Source organism: Sporothrix schenckii (assembly GCF_000961545.1).
Source record: "Sporothrix schenckii 1099-18 chromosome Unknown Cont41, whole genome shotgun sequence".
In the NCBI taxonomy this organism is placed as follows: Eukaryota; Fungi; Ascomycota; class Sordariomycetes; order Ophiostomatales; family Ophiostomataceae; genus Sporothrix; species Sporothrix schenckii.
In genome coordinates, this window is record NW_015971142.1 from 922,705 (window position 1) to 940,160 (window position 17,456).

The window sequence follows — 17,456 nt, forward strand, 5'->3', positions numbered from 1 at the left end:
CCACTTTACGCTTTACGATTGACGAACCGACTGGCTCCTTCCTTCGATCTCGTCCGTCCGTTTTCTCTCCCTGATCCTTCTTTTCTGGGGACTCCTGACCTCCCTTTCCGCATCTGCCTAGCCTTCTCCACAGTCGACGTCGACCAAAAGGGGCGCCATTGTGCCACCAAAACTTGTGCTGCTGTTTACGCCGTCTTAACGTTGTCACCAATTTCTGCTGCTCCCGGACCTCACTCTCGGCACTGCAGAACGGCCTCTCGCACACGACATACTCTGCCTCTCGTCCCTTCGCACAACCCCCCTCACAACTGCAGTCATGGCGCAAGCCGCTGTGGGCGCGTCCTACAACAACCCGCTGAAGAAGTTCAAGTATGGAAACCGTGGCAGGCGTTTCTCGAGGAGAATGAGGACAGTAGACTGACTTTCTTTGTTTTTTTGCGCACCAGGCTGGTGTTTTTGGGCGAACAGAGTGGTATGTACACTATGCTCCCCGCTGCGGTTTTTAAATGGGTGCCTTTGTTAGGCTGTTACCAAATGTTTGAGGTGAAAGAAGGGAACCAGGACGAACAAAGGCTAACCAGGGATTTATATGCAGTCGGCAAGACATCTCTCATCACCCGGTTTATGTACGACTCGTTCGACAACATGTACCAAGCGACGATCGGCATCGATTTTCTGTCAAAGGCAAGCAATCGGCGGTGTTGTGGCGTCCCGGCTCCGGAATCGGCATCGGGCGGATAATATGGTATCTTGGGCTAACTCGGGCGCGCCGCAGACAATGTACCTGGAGGACCGGACTGTGCGGTTACAATTATGGGATACGGCAGGCCAGGAGCGTTTCCGGAGTCTGATCCCCTCGTATATCCGCGACTCGAGTGTGGCAGTCGTTGTTTACGACATCTCGAGTACGTGACGCTTGCGCATACCCCGGAAAAGATACCATACAGCTAGAGGGTGCTGACCGCTCGTCTACAGACGCAAAATCATTCCAAAATACGCGGAAGTGGATCGACGATGTCCGGGCCGAGCGCGGCAATGACGTTATCATTGTGCTCGTGGGCAACAAGACGGATCTGAACGACAAGCGTGAGGTCACCACGCAACAGGGCGAAGAGGAGGCCAAGAGAAACAACCTCATGTTTGTTGAGACAAGTGCCAAACTGGGGCACAACGTCAAACAGCTCTTCCGGAGAATAGCACAGGCCCTGCCTGGCATGGAAGGCACGGATGCTGCCGCGCAGGCGTCTAGTCAGAGTAAGTCACTTGCTCCCCTTGTCTGGCTGCTACTTGTTGTCTCGAAGCAACCGTTTCGGCTAACCACTCATCCAGTGATCGATGTTCGGACGACGACTACCCCTACCAACCAAGACGGCTGCGCATGCTGAGCCAAATCAAACCGTACCGGGCCAACTGTCGTTGCATCGCATATACATAGCACTTGAGGGCACGGTTGGACTACCGCACTGTTTCCGCCCCAGCCACACAAAGTAAAGAAAGACAAAACTATTCCCACCAAATCCATCAGTTCCGGCAGAGGTCATGCATAAAATAAACAATTGTATAAGTAGCATGACAAACACCGACTAAGGGCGGTGAAATGCCAAGGGCTTTCTCTATTACTATACATCAGACGTCACATTCTTCTTTCGCTTCCCTCTTAATAGTATATTTTTTTGAGATACGGCATTGTAATTACCGTTTCTTTTTGTTTATTCGTTTCTTGTACCAATTTATTCGTTTTCTCTAGTTGTAATCAATGCCTGCCGGTGTGTTTACCTTGTTTTCTAATATAACCACAATGGGTCTGCCTCTCAATGCTCCAGGTAGACTATGTCTCTGTTCGCTCTGTTGACGTCTAATCCGGCATAACTCACACCCAAAATTCGTTTTCGCGCGATGCATCATATAGGAAGCAGCATTTATGCCTTGCGCACTTGCACACTGCCATCCGCCATGCCAAAGTACGCCGCAATCGGCTTCTGCGCACCGCCAGACACGGCCTTAGTTTCCAAGCCGTTGAAGCCCGCGAAGAGGCCCGTCTCGACAATGCCGGGGATCTTGATCAGGCGATCGGCCAGGCCGTCGACCGTCCAGACACCACCTTCGCCGTCAGCACGGGCCTCGTTGGGGTCCCTGGACAGCTGCAGGGGTTGGAACGGTGCATCAATCAGCCACATGCTGTTGTCCGTCACAACGGGGCCTGCCTTGCGCGGGACACCCTGGCGGATGACGGGCTGCTGGGCACCGATGAGAACAAGCTCGCTCAGCACGCGTTTTGCGGCCAGCGGCAGGACCTCAATGGGGATGCCCTGCTTCCAGGTTGTACCCAGACGCGGCGACAGTTTGCGATAGTCTGGTCGTGTTAACCGGGTCTTCGCTTCACGGAAAACGTTGTCATCCTACATACCTGCCACACAGATGAACTTCTTGGAGGCCGTGGCCACAATCTTCTCCTGGAACAGGCAGGCGCCGCCACCCTTGATCAGGTTGAGGTTCTCGTCGACCTCGTCGGCACCGTCGAAGCAAACATCCAGGCGGCTGTTGAGCGGGAGCTGCGAGATGGAAGCGAGGCGCAAGTTGGCGTCCTCGATCAGGGCCCGAGACTGGTCACCGGTCGGGTAGAAGGTCATGTCACGGGTGGCGTCAGCGCCGAGTGCGGCAATGGCTTCGACGACGTAGACTACGGTCGAGCCGGAGCCAATGCCGATGTGGCGGAAGCTGGGCTCGAGGTGCTCCTTGACGGCCAGGTAGGCGGCCGCCTTCTTGGAGCTCTCAATGAGATCGGCCTGAGAACTCATGGTGGCTGCAGACTGGAGGTTGCTGTGACGGGGGAGATGGCGTGGAGAGGTTCGGAGCCGTTGCAATGGACGAAGTGACGACACCAAAGCTCTGGTGGTGTGTTTTGACGCGCTAAAATTTTGTTAAATCGAATATTAAATACGTATGCAATATTCTTTTTGTCGTTTTTTCAATTCCAAAAGATGAAAATCAATTACAATTGCAACAAAATGAAATAACCTGCATTACAAAAACACGACTGAAATATTGTCCCCATTTTCTTTTCACGATCGTCGGAGACTGGACAAAAAATCACAACTCACCCCGTGGAACAACGGCTTAGAGTCTCTGCGATGAGGGGTCTTGATAATGCCGCAGAGTGATGTGAAACAGTATTAAAGGCCGACAATTTGAGGCTGGTGGCTCTTGGTTTCATTGCTGGACGAGGCAAGAGAGACATTTCAAAGAATACAAGATCAAGATATTTACGAGGACATTGCACTGTTCAATGTTCCTTCCGTTTAGAAGGCGAGCACTCATCCGCAGGTCAATTCCAGCTGTGGCTACTCTTTTGGTCGCGCTTTCCTGATGGTTGAGCGCAGCTGCAAGTTTCGTAAAATCTGGGTCGATGAGTCAGCTTATTTCTTAGTTCAATAATGGTATGGGTACACCCAATTTGGTACTTATAGTGTGTGTAATTATGTACTGGTACCTGGGCCTCTTCTGAACCCCTTTTTTAAGTTTGCTGTTACTAAGGGTATCCATTTTTCCGCCGCAAAGACTGACGTTCCTTCAAGACGCTTCGGACCGCGCGGACGAAGTCTCACGACACAATCGCCCATGACGGATTGCCGGCGTCTCGTTCTTTTTCCAGGTACACGGTGACGCGACGAGAAACGACCATGAGGCTGCTGTACGCACTGCGCAGCCTACGGCCAAAATTGGCCAGGCCAAGGGTAAGGTTTGGCGCCGGACGTTTTGCAATGTAGAAAATCCCCGTTGGAAATCCGGAGGCAGATATACCACCCGCACCTTGTGGACCGCGCCGCTTGCTAACGACACTCTGATGAATAGGCCTTTCTTGGCTTTATTCCCATCCAGATGGGCACTGAGATCATCTCGGCCACGCTCTTCTTCAACAAGCTCACCGGCGCATACGGCCTGCTGGCCATCCTGACGGGTTACTCGTTGTCCTTCCTCCAGCTTTCAGCATACTTGTACAATGTCGCAATCCTTGTTCTTCTCGCAATCTGCATCCCGCATATCCGCCGCGAAACGCCGTTGCCAAACCTGGTCCTCGCTTGGGCCTACACGATCGATACCCTCGTCAATGCAGCGTACACGGCGACATTTGCCCTCCGATGGTACTTTGCATCGAGCTCGGCGGCCGTGGCGGCGGCGGCAACTTCGTCCGCAGCAGCTGTTGCATCAGCAGTGAGCACGACCGTCCCGGCGGCGATGGAGACGGCATCGGCGGCCTCCGACGCGATAGTTTCAGCCACAGCATCGGCAACATCAACGGTGGCGGCAACTGCGACGGCAGCGTCGGTTTTGATCCTGCGCGACGATGCAATGGGGACGGCAACAGGGCCAAGTACGAGGGCCACGGCTGTTGAGGCTAGCCCAAGCGCAGTTCCGACAGCGGGCGGCGGCGGGTGGATGGGTGCGCACGAAACGACAGCGAGCTTGGCGCTCATTGTTCTCGTGACCGTGGTGCGCTTCTACTTTAGCTTCGTTGTCGTTGCACACACCCGGCAGGCTCTCCAGCGGTACGGCGACCATGTTGCCGAATCGGCCGCGGCCGCCGACGGCGCTCTCGACGACAGTGAAGAATACAGCGGCCTCGAAGAGTCCAAATACCACAACGGGGGAGAGGGAAAGAGCGAGCGCAACACTGACATTGACGAGGAGGAGGCGGGGCTCAAGCCAGGCTCACGGTCTACACGTGGCCGTCGCCACCGTCGGCGCAACAAGCCATCGACATTCCCGCGGCGGCGTCCACAAGCGCCGCTCCCGTCCAGTCCCAGTAGCACGAATCCGTTTGCGGAGGGCTCACCTGCCGGCGAAGGCTGGAAGGGTAAGCTTGGCCGGGCTCTGGTGGGGGTGGGCCGCAACTTCTGGCTCGGACGGCAAAAGGACGACGATTGGACGCGTGACGTCAACTCCCGCTTCCGGTCGTCGACCACGGCGGTATAGACACTGCTTGTTGGGTCATGACGAGATGTGACGCGATCCACGCGGGGCCGACATGGAACGTACCACGTTTGTATGTCGCTTTCCCCGATGCGAGTAATCTACGCCGCGTCACGGAAGATGGGCCCGGAGAACGGGCTCTGCCCTTCACGCATTTACTTACATTTCTTTTGCACATTGCTCTTCTTGCTATTGGGTAGGGCTACGGTCAGCAACTGTACACAGCGACGGCGTTTGATCTTTTTTATTATCTAGACGGCCTGCAGCATTTTCACTACCACGGTGTATATAATTTTGATGGGCATACACAAATTCGGTTTAACGGATGTATATAGCGTTGGGTCATATTCCATATAAAGTCTACTTTGTTTCACGTTGCAGACTGTCATCTTACAAGTGGAAGATGTACTATTATTGATTGTGGCTCTTATGAACAAAGCTGAACTAGCATGGCTGGCAAAGATACCTATGGACATGCGTTCGACATACCTCGGAGCTCAAAGTGCGGAGTGTCACACCCTACTCGCCCCTAGCTTGTGTTACATCGGCGGCGACAGTCGGAGCACTCCATCGATGGACTCGCCATCAGGAAGAATCACACTCGAACCCACAACAGACAACTTCATTTCGCGTTCGTCAACATTCGCAGACGCAATTCAGAGGGAAAGGACGGGTATATATCAATTGACCGACTACTTTTTGGTCGCTGAGATATCTGTATATTAAAATATTTCCTTTAAAACAATTAAACGACTACATATCCATATAAGTGTTGCTTCAAGGCAGGCTGCTAAAACGTCAAATTCATCTGATATGTAGCACGCGAAGTTCGGATGAAATGCCACGAGGCAGCTTCATGTTTATTACCAATTGTACCATCCGCATAGCACGGTGTGTCTAGATGGCGCTGAGTTATACGATAAAAGTTTTGAGGAGACGTCTATGGGAACTGTCCTGATGCTTTAAGTCACTTTGTGAGTTCGCTAAGATGTGCATTTTGCCAAACTGTAGCGCAATTTTGCTAACTGCACAGTGGTTCCCTACACAACGTCTAAACGCGTTGCGATGTCTCACCGTTTCCGGCCATGCACTCCGGCGCCACTTCTCAGACGAGAATTACATTCCCACCGTATGATCGTGCTTGCGTGCTTCTGTCTGTTACATGCCGAGGACGACCTTGGATTGTCACTGCACAACACGCGGAGACTACGCGACGATACTCCGACCACGGCATTCGCTGTTCGGGATTTAAAGCCTGTAATTAGTGTGCTGCAAAGCACTGAAGAATCGGACGAGCGTCTTCAGACAGCTTGTCATAAAGTGACGGGGACATACGCCGTATGTCAGTGATTTGCGAGGACGCTCATTGGCCACTTTCCAAATACCCGCCTGTGGCTACGGTGCGCTTGGCGGCACCTTGGGTCTTGAAGTTGAAAAAGGTGCAATCCCGACACGAGCATCTGTAAAGTTGAGAAAGGACCGGCGACGGAAGCTTAAATTGACATTTCCTTTGCTCCGCTGGAATGAAGCTTATTCCTTCCTCGTTCGTGCTCCGTGCGGCACCGTCAACATGTTTACCTCCTGCCAGTTCTGCCAGAGCCGTCGAAGACCAATGCCGGGAGCTCTTGCCCCACGGTTGGTCCATCTTTTTTATATATATTAAAAAAAAACCTAAATCGGTGCTGGGGGACGATTTGCGCCAACCACGCTAGAGCGATCACGCAATCGGCGTACGTCTTTTCAATGGCCGATGGCCGATGAGCCGTCTGCCGCCGTCGCAAACTGCACCCAAAAAAAATCGTCATGAACTGGAACTGCAATGACACAAGTCTATGGCCGTCACGTTTCCATTACTGGCCGCCTCCATCTCGACAGACTGGCCCACTGTTCTCTCCGTCGAAGGGAATTGCTAGAGACAGCGACAGCCGTCCCGGACTAGTCTGCCGTGCTTGCTTATTACGGTGCCAGACTGTCGCAAAGGCAGGAGCGACCGATGGCGGTATTGACCATATGAAAGCAAGCAATTAAATATTGGTCGATTGCCCAGTTACCCGGGGTACATGCGGCGTTGCATATCTGTTAGCGGCTACGGGGCAAGCTGCCATTTTTTGACTTTTTTTTTTCTTTTGTTCGTGATCTCTTTTATTGATTCTCTTTTCTCCTCTCGTCTTGTGCCTGACTTCTGTTCCTTCCTTCCCCTCCTCACCATCCTTCCCTCCTTCCTCGACAGCCCCGTTCTTCCCCTCGTTGCCGTCACCAGGGAAGAAGAGAAGTCGCACATCCACCGCCACGATGGCTTCGTCACATCCAGTGAAGACTGCTGGAGAGGCCGGTAAGTCCATTGAAAATTACGGCGCACTTTATGCCCGGTGTCGGCATCTGCATACGACTTGGTGATGGAGTTTGGCTTCTGCAATTCGCTACTGGCTTTGGGCCGCCTGTCTGTCTCCTGGTTTTTGGAGCTCCTCCATCGTTCTTTCCCTGAGCAGACACAGGCGCTCATATCGACCGAAGAAACATGGAAGGAGCTTCGGCAGTTGTTTTGCTACTCGACAGCTGCCAGAACAAGAAGCCAGCCGAATCGTGTTACCGGAGGCATTTACGAAAATTGTCAACGACCCAGTAAAGTATACTAATAGAAACTTCAGTTGCGCGTATCGCGTACCTTGCCAGCGACGTCGTCGTCTCCGTCCAGCCGTCGCTTGCGGCCGACTCCGAGTTCTCGGCTACCCTTAAGAGCTTTGCACAAGCAAAGACGGCGAGCATCGTCGCCAACTCAGACGACGGCATCACCGAGGTAAATAAATTCTTCGTGCACCTTTTGTATGATATCGACAAAACGCAACGCCGAGCTAACGCCGCTGCCAGATCCAATCCGTCCGTCACAATGCCGACCCTCTTCTCTCCGTCTTCACACCAATCCGTGCGGGGCGCCTGGTCTCGGTCACCACAAGCTCTGTTATCCTGCTGTCCTCGGTCGCCCGCCTCTACAAGCTGGCCAACTACCCCGTTGTCCTGCACGTCGCCCTGCACCCAGACAACTACCCAGACTACTCTGCTATCACAGCCGTCCGCAATGCCGGCTGGTCGTTCCTCCAGTCCGGCTCGCTCCAGGAGGCCCAGGACATGGCCTTGACCGCCCATGCTCTTGCTGTCCGCTCTGGCAAGGGTGTCATTCACTTCTTCAACCCTGCTGCCGTCGCCAAGGACAAGCCGATTGCCGCCGAGGACCACGACGTTGTCCTGGACGCTCTTCATATCGAGAGTGTCCGCCGCTTCCAGGCTGCCCCCATCCCCGGCCAGAGCGTCTACGCCGACGACGGCCGCATTGCCACCGTGTCTGAATCCGTCGAGGCTGTCGCCTCTGTGCCTGCCCCCGCTGGTCAACTCACCATTCCCCTGGACGCCAGCACGTCCAAGGCCAACTCGTCTCGCGCATCCGTAAAATCGAGCGAGCAGAGCACGACGAGCTCGCCCCCCGCCACGTCGCCAGCCACCACGATCGAGCCCAGCGTTCCTGCCGTGACCTCCGAAGACATCTACCAGTATGTGTCGTCTGTCTGGAGCAAACTGGAGGCCGCCACTGGCCGCAAGTACAGCGCTTTCGAGTATACTGGCCCTGCCAACGCCGAGAACATTCTGTTTGTCTTCGGCTCCGACGCTTCTCTGTTCACCAACCGTGACTTTGCCGCCAAGAACAGTACCGGTGTCCTGGTCCCGCGCCTGTACCGGCCTTGGCTGGCCGCCAAGCTGCTGGAGGTCATTCCCAAGTCGGCCAAGAGAATCGCCGTCCTCGAGCAGATCAGCCGCAAGACCACCAAGTGGGGCCCGACCCTGCTGGACGTTCTGACGTCTGTGAAGAGCGGCCCTGGTGGCGTCGAGACCATTGTCGGCTACCATCTCGGCTACCTGACGCCCGAGACCATCGACCAGGCCCTGCGCGGCATTCACCAGAACCTCACTGCGGCCAAACCCATCCAGAACCTCGAGGTTGGCGCTCAGGAGGCTCCTGCCGCCGAGGGTTCGGAATACAACCTGGAGAAGCCCAAGGTTGAGACCGCTTATAACAAGATTCTGAACCAGCTGTTCAACGACCGCCTCTACGTGGCCAACGCTCTGGAGTCAGACAACGCCGGTGTGTCCAACACCATTGCCGCCACCCCCGAGTTCGGCTTCGGCTCGCTGCTTGCCCGCAAGGAATACCGTCAGCGCTTTGTGGCTGACGTCAAGCGTGCTGCCGTGTCTGGCAAGTTCGGATCGTCTGCGCCCAACTCCCTCCTGGCCCGCTGGTCGTCCGTGGCCGACGATGCCAGGAAGTCCGACGAGGTCGCTGAGGAGATCGAGACGCAGCTCGCTGCCGATAAGTCTGACGCGGCCCGCAGCCTGCTGGAGGCCAAGCAATTCTTCCGCAAGGAGTCTCTGTGGCTGGTGGGCTCTGACGCCTGGTCCTACGATTTGGGTAACTCCGGCGTGCACCATGTCCTTGCGTCGGGCGAGAACGTCAACGTGCTCATCATCGACTCGACGCCCTACTCGGAGCGTGCCGCTGCCGACGCCAACCGCAGAAAGAAGGATATTGGCTTGTACGCCATGAACTTTGGCAACGCCTACGTTGCCTCCGTCGCTGTCTACAGCTCCTACACGCAGGTCCTGCAGGCCATGGACGAGGCTGACAAGTTCAACGGCCCGTCCATCGTTATGGCGTACCTGCCGTACTTTGGCGAGCACGACTCGCCCCTCACCATCCTGCGCGAGACCAAGACGGCCGTCGACCTTGGCTACTGGCCTCTGTACCGCTGGAACCCCGAGAACGAGGCCAAGGGCGAGCCCAGCTTCTCCCTGGACTCGGAGCGCATCAAGAAGGAGCTCAAGAGCTTCCTTGACCGGGACAATAAGCTCACTCAGCTCATGCAGAAGGAGCCCAAGTTTGCCGCCAGTCTTGCCCAGGACTTTGGCACCGAGGTCCGTGAGCAGCAGAAGAGGCGCGCGCGCGACGCCTATAACGTCCTGCTCGAGGGACTGTTCGGCGCTCCTCTGACCATTCTGTATGCCTCGGACAACGGCAATGCCACCAACCTCGCCAAGCGTCTTGGCAACCGTGGCCGCGCGAGAGGCCTGAAAACGGCTGTTATGGCTATGGAGGACTACCCCGTCGAGGACCTGCCGGCAGAGGAGAACATTGTCTTCATTACGTCGACCGCCGGTCAGGGTGAGTTCCCGCAGAACGGTCGTCCCTTCTGGGATGCCGTCAAGGACAACACCGACCTGGACCTGGCCACTGTCAACTTCTCCGTCATGGCCCTTGGTGACAGCCACTACTGGCCCCGCAAGGAGGACCGTGTCTACTACAACAAGCCCGGCAAGGACCTCGATAAACTGCTTGCCAACTTGGGAGGCAAGCGTCTTGCCGACATTGGTCTCGGTGACGACCAGGATCCCGATGGTTTCCAGACCGGCTACCAGGACTGGGAGCCCAAGATCTGGCAGGCGCTCGGCGTGGACAAGGTCGAGGGCCTCCCGGAGGAGCCTCCACCGTTGACGAACGAGGACATGAAGATCCAGTCCAACTACCTGCGTGGTACCATTGTGGAAGGCCTGAACGACACGTCTACGGGTGCCATCAGCGCGTCGGACCAGCAGCTCACCAAGTTCCACGGTACTTACATGCAAGATGACCGCGACATCCGTGACGAGCGCAAGGCCCAGGGTCTCGAGCCCGCCTACTCGTTTATGATCCGGTGCCGTCTGCCAGGTGGTATCTCGACGCCGAAGCAGTGGATCCAAATGGACGACATTGCCAACGAGCTCGGCAACGAGACCATGAAGCTGACGACCCGCCAGACCTTCCAGTTCCACGGCGTTGTCAAGAGCAAGCTCAAGCCGGCCATGCAGGCCATCAACCGCGCCTTGATGACGACACTGGCGGCCTGTGGTGACGTGAACCGTAACGTCATGTGCAGTTCTCTGCCGACGCAGTCGGCCTACCACCGCGAGGTGTTTGCCAGCTCGAAGCTCATCAGCGACCACCTGCTGCCGTCGACGACCGCCTACCACGAAATCTGGCTGACGGACGACGATGGCAAGAAGACCCAGGTGGCGGGTGACGCCGTGCAGGACTTTGAACCTCTGTACGGCCCTACGTATTTGCCCCGCAAGTTCAAGATCACCATTGCCATCCCGCCGCACAATGACACCGACGTCTACGCTCACGACATCGGCCTGATCGCCATCAAGGGCGCCGACGGTAAGCTAGCTGGTTACAACTTGCTGGCTGGTGGTGGCATGGGCTCGACGCACAACAACAAAAAGACCTACCCGCAGACCGGTCGTATGTTTGGTTTCGTCGAGACCAAGGACGTGCACATTGCGTGCGAGAAGGTGATGCTTGTGCAGCGCGACTTTGGAGACCGCAAGAACCGCAAGCACGCCCGTCTCAAGTACACCATTGACGACATGGGCGTCGAGACCTTCAAGGGAAAAGTCGAGGAGCTGTGGGGCAAGAAGTTCGGCGCCCCTAAGCCGTTCCACTTTGACTCCAACATTGACACGTTCGGCTGGCTGCGTGACGAGAAGGGCCTCAACCACTTCACGTTCTTCATTGAGAACGGCCGTATTGAGGACACCCCGACGTTCCAGATGAAGACGGGTCTGCGCGAGATTGCCAAGGTCCACAAAGGCGAGTTCCGCCTGACAGGCAACCAGCACCTGATCCTGAGCAACGTCACCGACGAGGACGTGGACTCGCTTAAGGCGCTCATGAAGAAGTACAAGCTCGACAACGTGCAGTTCTCGGGTCTGCGCCTGAGCTCGTCGGCCTGTGTCGCCTTCCCCACGTGCGGTCTGGCCATGGCCGAGTCCGAGCGCTACCTGCCCGAACTCATCTCGAAGCTGGAGGACTGCCTCGAAGAGAACGGTCTGCGCCAGGACTCGATTGTCATGCGCATGACTGGTTGCCCCAACGGCTGCGCCCGTCCGTGGCTGGCAGAGGTGGCCTTTGTGGGCAAGGCCTATGGCGCGTACAACATGTACCTGGGCGGCGGCTACCACGGCCAGCGTCTCAACAAGCTGTACCGCCAGAGCATTAAGGAGGACGAGATCCTGGCCATTATGAAGCCCTTGCTGAAGCGGTACGCTCTGGAGCGCAACGACGGCGAGCACTTTGGCGACTTTGTCATTCGCGTCGGCATTATCACGGCCACGCGGGATGGCAAGGACTTCCACGACGATGTGAGTATACTCAATTAGCTTTCCTAACTTACCGTTTTGCGATTCAGGCCTTTGTGTACTAACATATCCTTTGCAGATCCCTGAGGATGAGTCCGACGAAGAGTAAAAAGGTGAAAGAATTGCAGGCAAAGCACACACGGATTAAAAAAATTGACACGACAGACCACATACATATTGTTGGATTGGCATTTTGTGTCGGCGTTTTGTTTTCTATTAATACTGCGAATCGGGTTTGATAATTATACCACATTTAAAGCCTTTGAACAGATAAAAAATGAGTGAGACGGACCATAAGAAGCGCATAGCTAGATAAAAGTATGTGAATGTGCAGGCATTCTCTCCAGACATACCCATTTGTCAAGACGTCTTCGATATTCGCTTCTTTTATCGGAATTCATTTGTCCACGACAAACCAGTGGAATTCGCGTGTTATGTCGTATTTTTAGATCTTTTCGTGGATGGGGGATTTTTCTTGTTGTTCCCAGCTCGAAAAAGTTTAGCCTATCGAGGCGGTTAGGTAGCGCAAGCATGTTGCGGCATCCTTCCCAATTGGGGCGTCTCCCCAGCAACGGCCATCAACATTCTGTTGCGACCCCCCATTCCCGGTCGCACCTGCTCTCAAAACAAGTGAAATCTTGTTTGGTGTCTGTTTCTGTAGCTGAACTGGGCATGAACGAGGACACAAGAAGGGCAGCAGGACAGCTCCCTCTTTCTTTCCGCATCTACCAGTAGTCTGCTCTTTCCTGCTCGGGCCACTTCTTCTTCACCCACCTTCTTTCCCTTCTCTATAGACACTTTGTTGTGCTTCATTCAATTTACAGTCAGTACTTTTGAGCTTCAAGCTTTTTTGAAGATTCTTGACGAGCATTCCGCGAATTATACCGTAGGTTCGCCTCGCGCCCCAAGTACCTTTTGTTGTCGGCCCTGTCGATCACTACGACTAACCTTTCATTAGCGGAGCGAGCAACATACCAAAGAACCACGAGAGCTGCTCTTACGATTCACAATACAACATTAAGAGCACAGAGAACGCACACAGTTCTAAAGTACGATTCCTTCGTGAGAACGATCAATCTATAAAAACAACACAGATCCGTCCCCGATAAACGCGATGGACCCCGGCACGCCCTCGCGTCCGCCGGACTACTATCTTGGCTATACCGGAGACAGCGATAGTCATGGCGCGCACGATTCTCTGACGGGAGCAGCCACCACGCAATCGCACACGACATCGACAAACCCTGCCGCTGTGCGTCTCCTGACTTCGATGGACGGAGGTGGCGCGCTCGACGACGACGCCCTGACGCCTCCTTCTCTGCGCACTTCTGGCGCCCCGTCTCTTCACCGTGGCAGCATCTCAGCAGTGCCGCCGCAGCTCCCCGAGATTCGTCCTCTGGGATCATCGACGTCGTATGTCAGCTCAACAGCTTCTTTCCTTACTCCTCCTGCATCGCGAGCTGCTGTTGCTGCTTCAAGCACCTCTCCCCTTTCCCTCCCCAGCAAAGTGGCTGCCGCTGTGTCTTCGCTGGAACAGCGCGAACAAAGCAAACGTCGCCAACAGAGAGAGCAATGTGGACGGCTTCAAGAGGCGAACGTGCCTCCTTTTGGCGGAAAGGAGCAGACAGTGAGCGCACGGCACAAGATTGTCAAGTTTGTTCAGGACCAGTGTTCGTCTCCCACCAGTGTCGAGGCTCTTGATGCATCTACCAGCCCGTCTCCGTCTCTCCAACGGCGGCCAGTGGCTGCCCTTGGAAGGGGAAGGACACCGACCATTAAGCTGCGACGAAAGATGCCGAACGGGTCCGGCCTAGAGCCTACCAAATCTGTGTCTATGCCATGTCCCCTTGTGTCACAGAGTCGAGGTACAGCAGGCCCTCCTCAGTTGTCTCCTTTCTCTGACGGTTCAACTGCGGGATTGGGTACCCTGTTCGGCAACGGTGACTTGCATGACAAGGAAACATTCATCCCTCAAAGTATCCTCGATGGCATAACCAGAACACATACACAACACAATGCTAACGCAGACAGACTTCGCTTCTCAGCTTCACAGGACACCTTCCAGGTCTCCACGAGTCCCAGTCGTTCATCCATCGATCCGCCCATCATGATGCCACCACCGCCAGACTCATCGTACTCGCCCTTTCGCGGAGTGCGCGGAGACTTGCCTCGCTCAACTTCGCCTACGCGGCCATGGACGCCGTCGCGCCGTAGTTACGCCAATAACATGGCCCAGCATGCACACTCGAACTCATTTTCCACGGCACAGGCGCCCGAATATACCCGAGTACCGCCTTCTCCAGCGCAGTATGAATCTGCCGATATCAATGGAAGCCCGCGTCCAGGAACGCCGGCTTCTCAGTACGGAGGAAGCCCCCGTCGGCCTCTTCCACCGGCCCCACTTTTCTCAACAGCTGGTGGGAATGCTCGGACATCTACGTTTGCCGATGATGCGACTGTTTCCATTCCTCTGGGTGATGAAGAAGACATGAGTGAAATTACCGGCGTCAGCTCAGCTTACACTACGCATAGCCAATCACACCGGCCACGCGGTAGCAACGCCTCATACCGGTACGAGGCTGCGAGCAACATGGACGACGAAGGTGATGACGACGACGTGTTCCGACCACACTCCGAGATTTCTGGTGCCAGTCGCAGCCGCCAGACAATGTACGGCAACAACTTCTCCCAAGTCACCCTGAACGATCCTGAAGCAGGTGGCGAAGACGAAGATGGAGGAAAAGATATCGGCGACATGTATGCACACAAGAACGGAGTGGATGATGACGGCGATGCCGACAGCGACGTGAACTACAGAAATGAAAAAGTAGAGCACTACGGGCCCGCGCCCGAGGGTCGGCAGGAGCGTCGCGGTGTTCGGGAACCTCACACGAGCAAGAAAGCCGTCCAGCTTATTAATGGTAAGCTGGTCCTTGAATGCAAGATCCCGACTATCCTGTTCAGCTTTTTGCCCCGGAGAGACGAGATCGAGTTCACGCACATGCGGTACACGGCTGTGACCTGCGACCCGGACGATTTCGTTGAGCGCGGATATAAACTCCGTCAGAGCATCGGCCGTACAGCTCGCGAGACGGAACTTTTTATCTGCATTACGATGTATAACGAGAACGCCTACGACTTCACTCGGACGATGCACGCCGTCATGAAAAACATTGCTCACTTCTGTGGCCGCAACAAGTCTCGCACATGGGGCGAGAACGGCTGGCAAAAGATCGTGGTGTGCATCGTCTCTGATGGTCGTGAGAGGATCCACCCGCGCACGCTTGATGCTCTTGCAGCTATGGGCATCTACCAGCACGGCATCGCCAAGAACTTTGTCAACCAAAAGGCAGTCCAGGCCCACGTTTACGAGTATACGACACAGGTGTCTCTGGACTCTGACCTCAAATTCAAGGGTGCTGAGAAGGGCATTGTTCCGTGCCAGATGATCTTCTGTCTCAAGGAGCGTAACCAGCGGAAGCTCAACTCCCATCGTTGGTTCTTCAACGCATTTGGCCGCTCGCTTAACCCCAACGTCTGCATCCTCCTAGATGTTGGTACTCGGCCTGGCAACAACTCCCTCTATCACCTGTGGAAGGCCTTTGACACGGATTCCAACGTCGCTGGCGCTTGTGGTGAAATCAAGGCTATGAAGGGGCGCTTTGGAGGGAACCTTCTCAATCCGCTGGTGGCATCGCAAAACTTCGAGTACAAGATGAGCAACATCCTGGACAAGCCACTGGAGAGTGTCTTCGGCTACATCACAGTGCTTCCAGGTGCTCTGAGTGCGTACCGCTACCACGCCCTGCAAAATGACGAGACCGGCCACGGCCCCCTCAGCCAATACTTCAAGGGAGAAACCCTCCACGGCCAACATGCTGACGTGTTCACTGCAAACATGTACCTGGCCGAGGATCGCATTCTCTGCTGGGAGCTTGTAGCGAAACGTGGCGAGCGCTGGGTCCTGAAGTATGTCAAGAGCTGTACTGGCGAGACTGACGTTCCGGATAGTGTACCGGAATTCATCTCGCAGCGGCGACGGTGGCTGAATGGTGCCTTCTTTGCGGCTGTGTACTCACTTGTGCACTTCAAGCAGCTGTGGTCAACGGATCACACGATTCCCCGCAAGATTCTGCTGCACATAGAGTTCTTGTACCAGCTTCTCCAACTGCTGTTCACGTACTTCTCCCTGGCAAACTTCTACCTCACATTCTATTTCGTCGCCGGTGGTCTGGCCGATCCGACTGTGGATCCCTTCGGTCACAATATCGGGTCGTACATCTTTACGGTTCTCCGGTATACTTGCACTCTTTTGATTGCTACCCAATTCATTTTGTCTCTGGGTAATCGTCCCCAGGGTGCCAAGAAGCTGTACATGACCAGCATGATCGTGTACGGCATCATCATGGTCTACACGACGTTTGCGACGCTCTACATTGTGATTCGGCAACTGCGCGACTCTAGCACCGTCCTAAAAATCGGCAACAACGTATTCACCAACCTCATCGTTTCTACGGCATCGACAGTGGGACTGTACTTCTTCATGTCCTTCCTGTATCTCGACCCCTGGCACATGTTCACGTCGTCTGCGCAGTACTTTACGCTTCTGCCCAGCTATATTTGCACACTCCAAGTGTACGCTTTCTGCAACACCCACGACGTTACCTGGGGTACAAAGGGCGACAACGTGCTCAAAACCGACTTGGGTGGCGCTGTGGGAAAGGGCAGCACAGTTGAGCTCGAGATGCCGTCCGAGCAGCTGGACATTGACAGCGGCTATGACGAGGCCCTGCGGAATCTGCGCGATCGTGTCGAAGTTCCCCCGGCCCCCGTCTCCGAGGCGCAGATGCAGGAAGACTACTACAAGAGCGTGCGGACGTACATGGTCGTGACATGGATGATTGCCAACGGCATCCTGGCCATGGCCGTGTCTGAGGCGTACGGCTCTAGTGGCATCGGCAACAACTTCTACCTGCGCTTCATTCTTTGGTCTGTGGCGAGTCTGGCACTGTTCCGTGCGATTGGCTCAACCACATTTGCTGTCATCAACGCGATCAATGTTATTATTGAGGGTCGCGTTCGTTTGTCGCTTAAAGTGCCTGAGTGGATTGGTGGCTTCGGCTCAAAGATGAGCGAGACGATGAGCAGCATCGGTAGCAGCGTGCGGCGATGATGCTGTGCGGTGAGCTGAACAATTTTTCAATGATTTGTCTTGGATCATTATCGGATTTTTTGATACCTTGGGACTTGACTGGGCTGGG

General features: G+C 55.1%; 6 protein-coding genes across 6 annotated transcripts; 5 read left to right on the plus strand and 1 right to left on the minus strand.

Annotated features, from left to right (window-relative positions):
* Positions 1 to 316: 316 nt before the first annotated feature.
* Positions 317 to 741, plus strand: SPSK_08101 (uncharacterized protein; the record flags this gene model as incomplete). Its single annotated transcript, XM_016734745.1, has 2 exons — positions 317 to 369; positions 447 to 741. 2 exons carry the CDS (start codon positions 317 to 319, stop codon positions 739 to 741), a joined length of 348 nt encoding a protein of 115 aa, XP_016590604.1.
* Positions 742 to 778: 37 nt separating this feature from the next.
* Positions 779 to 1,385, plus strand: SPSK_08011 (Rab family, other; the record flags this gene model as incomplete). Its single annotated transcript, XM_016734662.1, has 2 exons — positions 779 to 905; positions 976 to 1,385. 2 exons carry the CDS (start codon positions 779 to 781, stop codon positions 1,383 to 1,385), a joined length of 537 nt encoding a protein of 178 aa, XP_016590605.1.
* Positions 1,386 to 1,919: 534 nt separating this feature from the next.
* On the minus strand, positions 1,920 to 2,798 carry SPSK_07846 (ribose 5-phosphate isomerase A; the record flags this gene model as incomplete). The annotated part of the gene is made up of 2 exons (XM_016734500.1): positions 1,920 to 2,353; positions 2,408 to 2,798. The coding sequence occupies 2 exons, from the start codon at positions 2,796 to 2,798 to the stop codon at positions 1,920 to 1,922; spliced, it is 825 nt and encodes a 274-aa protein (XP_016590606.1).
* A 1,081-nt stretch (positions 2,799 to 3,879) lies between these two features.
* Positions 3,880 to 4,974, plus strand: SPSK_07697 (uncharacterized protein; the record flags this gene model as incomplete). The annotated part of the gene is made up of 1 exon (XM_016734354.1): positions 3,880 to 4,974. The coding sequence occupies one exon, from the start codon at positions 3,880 to 3,882 to the stop codon at positions 4,972 to 4,974; it is 1,095 nt and encodes a 364-aa protein (XP_016590607.1).
* Positions 4,975 to 7,263: 2,289 nt separating this feature from the next.
* SPSK_06867 (sulfite reductase (NADPH) hemoprotein beta-component) lies at positions 7,264 to 12,304 on the plus strand (the record flags this gene model as incomplete). Its single annotated transcript, XM_016733541.1, has 4 exons — positions 7,264 to 7,303; positions 7,620 to 7,768; positions 7,840 to 12,198; positions 12,275 to 12,304. 4 exons carry the CDS (start codon positions 7,264 to 7,266, stop codon positions 12,302 to 12,304), a joined length of 4,578 nt encoding a protein of 1,525 aa, XP_016590608.1.
* A 1,005-nt stretch (positions 12,305 to 13,309) lies between these two features.
* Positions 13,310 to 17,368, plus strand: SPSK_06891 (chitin synthase; the record flags this gene model as incomplete). The annotated part of the gene is made up of 1 exon (XM_016733563.1): positions 13,310 to 17,368. The coding sequence occupies one exon, from the start codon at positions 13,310 to 13,312 to the stop codon at positions 17,366 to 17,368; it is 4,059 nt and encodes a 1,352-aa protein (XP_016590609.1).
* Positions 17,369 to 17,456: the final 88 nt, after the last annotated feature.